Source organism: Sinocyclocheilus anshuiensis, unplaced genomic scaffold, assembly GCF_001515605.1.
Source record: "Sinocyclocheilus anshuiensis isolate Anshui unplaced genomic scaffold, SAMN03320099.WGS_v1.1 scaffold5, whole genome shotgun sequence".
Classification (NCBI taxonomy): Eukaryota; Metazoa; Chordata; class Actinopteri; order Cypriniformes; family Cyprinidae; genus Sinocyclocheilus; species Sinocyclocheilus anshuiensis.
This window is the reverse complement of record NW_015536464.1, coordinates 419,995-424,614: the sequence shown is the minus strand read 5'-3', so window position 1 is coordinate 424,614 and position 4,620 is coordinate 419,995. Positions and strand designations below refer to the sequence as shown.

Sequence of the window (4,620 nt, the reverse complement as noted above, 5' to 3'; positions counted from 1 at the left end):
TGTGTAAAAACAACCCAATCGGTGGGTTTGTCCATATTTTACCCAGCACTGGGTTGTATTTAACCCAGCATTTTTTAGAGTGTCCTAGTCAGAATCTGCAAACAACACCATAATGAATTAAGCTAATAGCTCTTTGTGTGGTGCATGTACAATTACTGCAACACAAAGCCTCTCATGGATTATTTTTGTGTTACGTGACAATATTTTCATAATGAACCCTGCCATATATCCAATCTAAGAGTGTACACTCTAAAAAATGCTGGGTTAAATACAACCCAGCGCTGGATAAAATAGGGACAAACCCAGCAATTGGGTTGTTTTGACCCAGCGGTTGGGTTACTACCCAGAAGGTTGGGTTAAACATTTAACCCAACTGTTGGTTGAAAACAACCCAATCGCTGGGTTTGTCCATATTTTACCCAGCGCTGGGTTCTATTTAACCCAGCATTTTTTAGAGTGTAAGAACACTCTAGATACAATTCAACAAACAATGCAAATCAGACTACAGGACATCCAGGCATGATGACGGTCAAAGCACGTGTTCAATAACAGTGAGACGTTACACGTGAAAATAACAACACTAGCGACTCACTTCAGAAACCTGAGTAACACAACACACCCACCTCACTGCTACACATTCACAGCGAGAGAAAAAGAAAGCAGACTCGGTTTCTTAAGATAAGACTCAGTACATACTTGCCACAGTAACTATAATTGTCTAAACATTTATAGTCGGATAACAGTGCAATATTTTGCTTAAATGGAATGACAAAACAATTACAACTCTTTCAACAGCCTCATGAGTCACGTAACAACAGTGGGTTTGATTCAGGACAGTTATATGGATACTGAAACTCTTACTCAAACAAGCCATGAGCTCAGTGTGATTTACAAACCGCCAAAAGTTTACACACAGTGACACCCAGCTGAGGTTCACAAATCTCGTTGCTACTAAACCCTCTACCTGTATTCATAAGCACAGGTTACATTATGGACTGTATAAAGATATGATTCAGTAAAAAATAATAATACCATAACTAGACCTAATCATGGCACATCAAGCCACCAGGCCAGTTTCACAGTGTTTCACGACATCCCGCAGGAATCTGAGAGGTGCAACCCTTTCATGTGCATTTCAGACAATCAGCTGGTGACAGTGCAGATTTAACCAGCATATACAGATCAACACTAACCACAGATCCTGTTAACTGATGTTGGGTTAACATGATTAGCTATTATGGTAAAACAGAGAGCTGAATACAAGTTAAGGTCGATAAAATAAAATAATGGTCTTTAGACCTTTAGTTTCTAAACAGCAACAGTAAAGGGAGTTCAGCATTGCATCAGGATAACTGATAAAACAATTTCAGAAATATAGTTGCAAGATATTAGCAGTTTTCAGACTCGTTTCATTCGTTGGGTCAGAGTTCCTACTAAATCATACTGATTCATACAGAGCCCTGAACATAATAATTAATAATACTAATTCATTTGTGGCTCATTATAGTAATGTGTTTCCTTGTTTTAGGCCAATTTGTGGCCACAATATCACAACTTCTTTCAACTTGCCGTCATGTCTGGGCTTAATTTAATTAAGTTTAATCCGCTTAAATCTATCAAATTAAAGTTAACTTAATCGGTTTGTTTTGGACTACATAAACAATTTTTGTCAACATAACTGGACAAGGAATTAGTACCCAGCATGTTTTGCATGGGACTGAATTTGGATAGTAAATTGTAAAATTAAGCATAACTAGATACAAAAACGTTACTACTAGATGCTAAATACAAAAAAACAGTTCTTGATTCCTCTTTGCTTGCTCCATAGATTCCACAGTACATGCCATTTTTCCCTTGTTTGAACAAATGCTAGGATGTTGTGACATAGGAAAAAGAAGGCTGTGCTATTCACTGTGCAAATGATGTCTATTTAGCATGAATAGCGAGACAGAGACCGTTAAACTGGTCTGAAGACACAAGACAAGGCAGGTTGTGTATGACACACGGGGCGCTTTGGAATGTTTATGGGTTTTGGCAGCTCCGTTGGCCTAGATGCTCTTAACTGATCTGGCAAGGGTTTGACAGCACACAGACCTAGTTTACTTCACTCAAAAATGGGATTTTTCCAACAAAAACACTTTACACATGTGGAAAAACCTATAAAGAAGATATACAAAAACACCCTCAAGTCAAAAACTACAAACTCCTCCAATTAAAATCTAGCTGTGACTGTGAAATCGTATATTGTTTTATGAAAATTCTGTGAAAATGTACATCAATTATATGATGAAAGCTCACTTCTGACTGGTCAATGACATGGCATCCAAAAACAGACTCTTATACACCTTCATTTACAAAGTCCTACACATTACCCATTAAGTGTCTGCCAATTAGGTCTACTTGGTCTACTGTCCCGTTGTTTGGAAAAAAGAAGGGCACAGTGACAAGAGAAAACAAGGTGGCTCATTGTCATGACACCACAACCTTGATAAAACAGAATAATAAAGTAATGAAAGTGAACGTAACGCTTTCAAAGCACAGGCCACAACAACACCAGGCACTGATCTTCACCTGACACACACACACAACCTCAATCAATGTTTCTACAAAGCACTGCTTCAGCCTCAATGAGCTCTTTGTTTCAGGAAGGCTGCGCATTCCTCTCATATCAGTGACATACGTGAGATTTGGATCAGAGTCGACGGCCTGAACTCACTGAGTGTAACGTACAGCTATGATAATGGTAGAGGACATCACACACAGACGTCGAGGACACTGTGTGTGTAAATAAACACAGAGGTCAAGAGTCAATGGAAGAACTGATCGCGCTACTACAATGATCAAACGTTAAGTGAGAAAAGAGTATGGCATGTGATGCCGTTTGACAGAGAACAAACAGAAGATTCACGGCAACACCTTAAAACAACATAAGCCATCAGAAGGTGCTTGTCTGAAACTGAGGGATGTACAGTGTGTGTGTGTGTGTGTGTGTGTGTAACAGTATGCACTAGTGCTGCTGCACCAGAACAACTGCTGCTTATTTGAGCCCTATAAAAAAAAACATCTGCTCACCAAGGGTGTTTTCATTTGATTGAAAATACAGTAAAACAGTCATAATATCATCACAATTTAAAACAACTGTTTTCTATTTGAATGAATGTTAAAATATAATTAATTTCTTTGATGCAAAGCTGATCTGAATAAGTTTAAATCAATCAGCATAACAGCTCATCAGTCCCATCAAAAATTAGATAAAAATAAACTTTATTTCCAGCTCATTCAACGCACTGTAAAGTTAAGATGAAGTTGATGCTTTCAATGTATTTAGGTATGAATCGTTTTATGAATGAGCTCCGCAGCCTCTATCAGTGTTTTGACGCAGTAAAAGAAGGACAAGGCTGCATGTTGGGTTGCGATTTTCAGAGCTGGAGACGACGTCAACAAGAAACCACTTGAGTCAGCTTGAATCAACAGACAGCACAAACAGGTTTTCTCCTTTAGCGCTACTGCACACAACTCCTGCACCAAACACATGGTCATACACGATTAAAAAGAAGCAATGTAGAAGCTGCTATAGAGAGCTACACACCCGAGAGGAAGCGTGCTTGACAGAAACATGAGAATGTCCACAGCGTGCATTCACCCCACCTGCCCATGCCTGTCTCTTACTCCTCCCTTCACGTCGATAAGCGTACACCTGCGATCGCTCAGACTAGTACACTTGGCATGAGTACGCATACGCAAGAAGACCAGATTCCCTCCAGCGGAAGAAGCAAAACAGGTCTGGCTTTCAAACAAACCGTGAGAAAGCCAGTTAAATGCATCCCATCATCTTCATACTCAGGAATCCATGTCTTCTCCGAAGGGACTCACCTGTTATATAGGCAGGGTTCGGGTTTAAAGTCTGAGTGCTGGCTCCCTGTCCCATAATCTTGCCCTGCACCCCTGCGTCCCGTGCACCCCGTCCTCTGCCTGTCCCGCGGCAGGGAGGGCAAACACAGTTCCACTATTCTCTGTAATCCTAGATGTGGGAGCTCACGCTCGACCCGTTCATTCGTCTCTCCTTCTTGCTTCACAACTTCTGTTTTGGTGGCTCGCTCGCTCCGAGTCAATAACTCCTGAAGGTCCCTCCCTCCCAGTAGCCTTGACTTCATAAATAACATACGCCGCTCGTCTGAAGCACGTCAGCTGGCTGGGATGCCGCGCATTCCCGGTGCCGGATTTTTCCGCCGCGAGATGGGAGCCGGGCTTTAGGGTCTTGACCTTAGCTTGCTACACACCTTAATTTCCCAAAATGCATGAGACGGCGCAGTGTAACCTGAGAGTGGCTGCAACACGAGTAGGGGCTGAGGTGGAGCGCTTGACTGGCAGGAAGTGACATCACAGAGGGCTCAGGTTACAGGGAGTGAGACAGATAGTGACACAGGCTGATTATTGACGCGCGTGTGTGGGAGTGAAATGAAGACCGTTCACAGTATATACTTACACTGATGCTGAACAGCTAGGCGTAACCAAAGCGGGATGAAAAATTCCAGACGATTATGGTGATGAGAAGTTTAATTAAGCAACGCAATGTTGTAATGTGGTTGGTATAGTCGCAGTCACGTCTACTGCCCAGTA

General features: G+C 41.6%; 1 protein-coding gene across 1 annotated transcript in view; it reads right to left on the bottom strand.

Moving 5' to 3' along the window:
- Positions 1 to 4,342, bottom strand: part of LOC107687470 (phosphatase and actin regulator 4A-like) — a 29,445-nt gene extending 25,103 nt beyond the window's left edge. The window contains 1 exon segment of the mRNA XM_016484862.1: positions 3,874 to 4,342. Within this exon segment, the coding sequence (XP_016340348.1) occupies positions 3,874 to 3,928 (55 nt within the window). The 5' untranslated portion in view covers positions 3,929 to 4,342.
- Between the last annotated feature and the right edge of the window lie 278 nt (positions 4,343 to 4,620).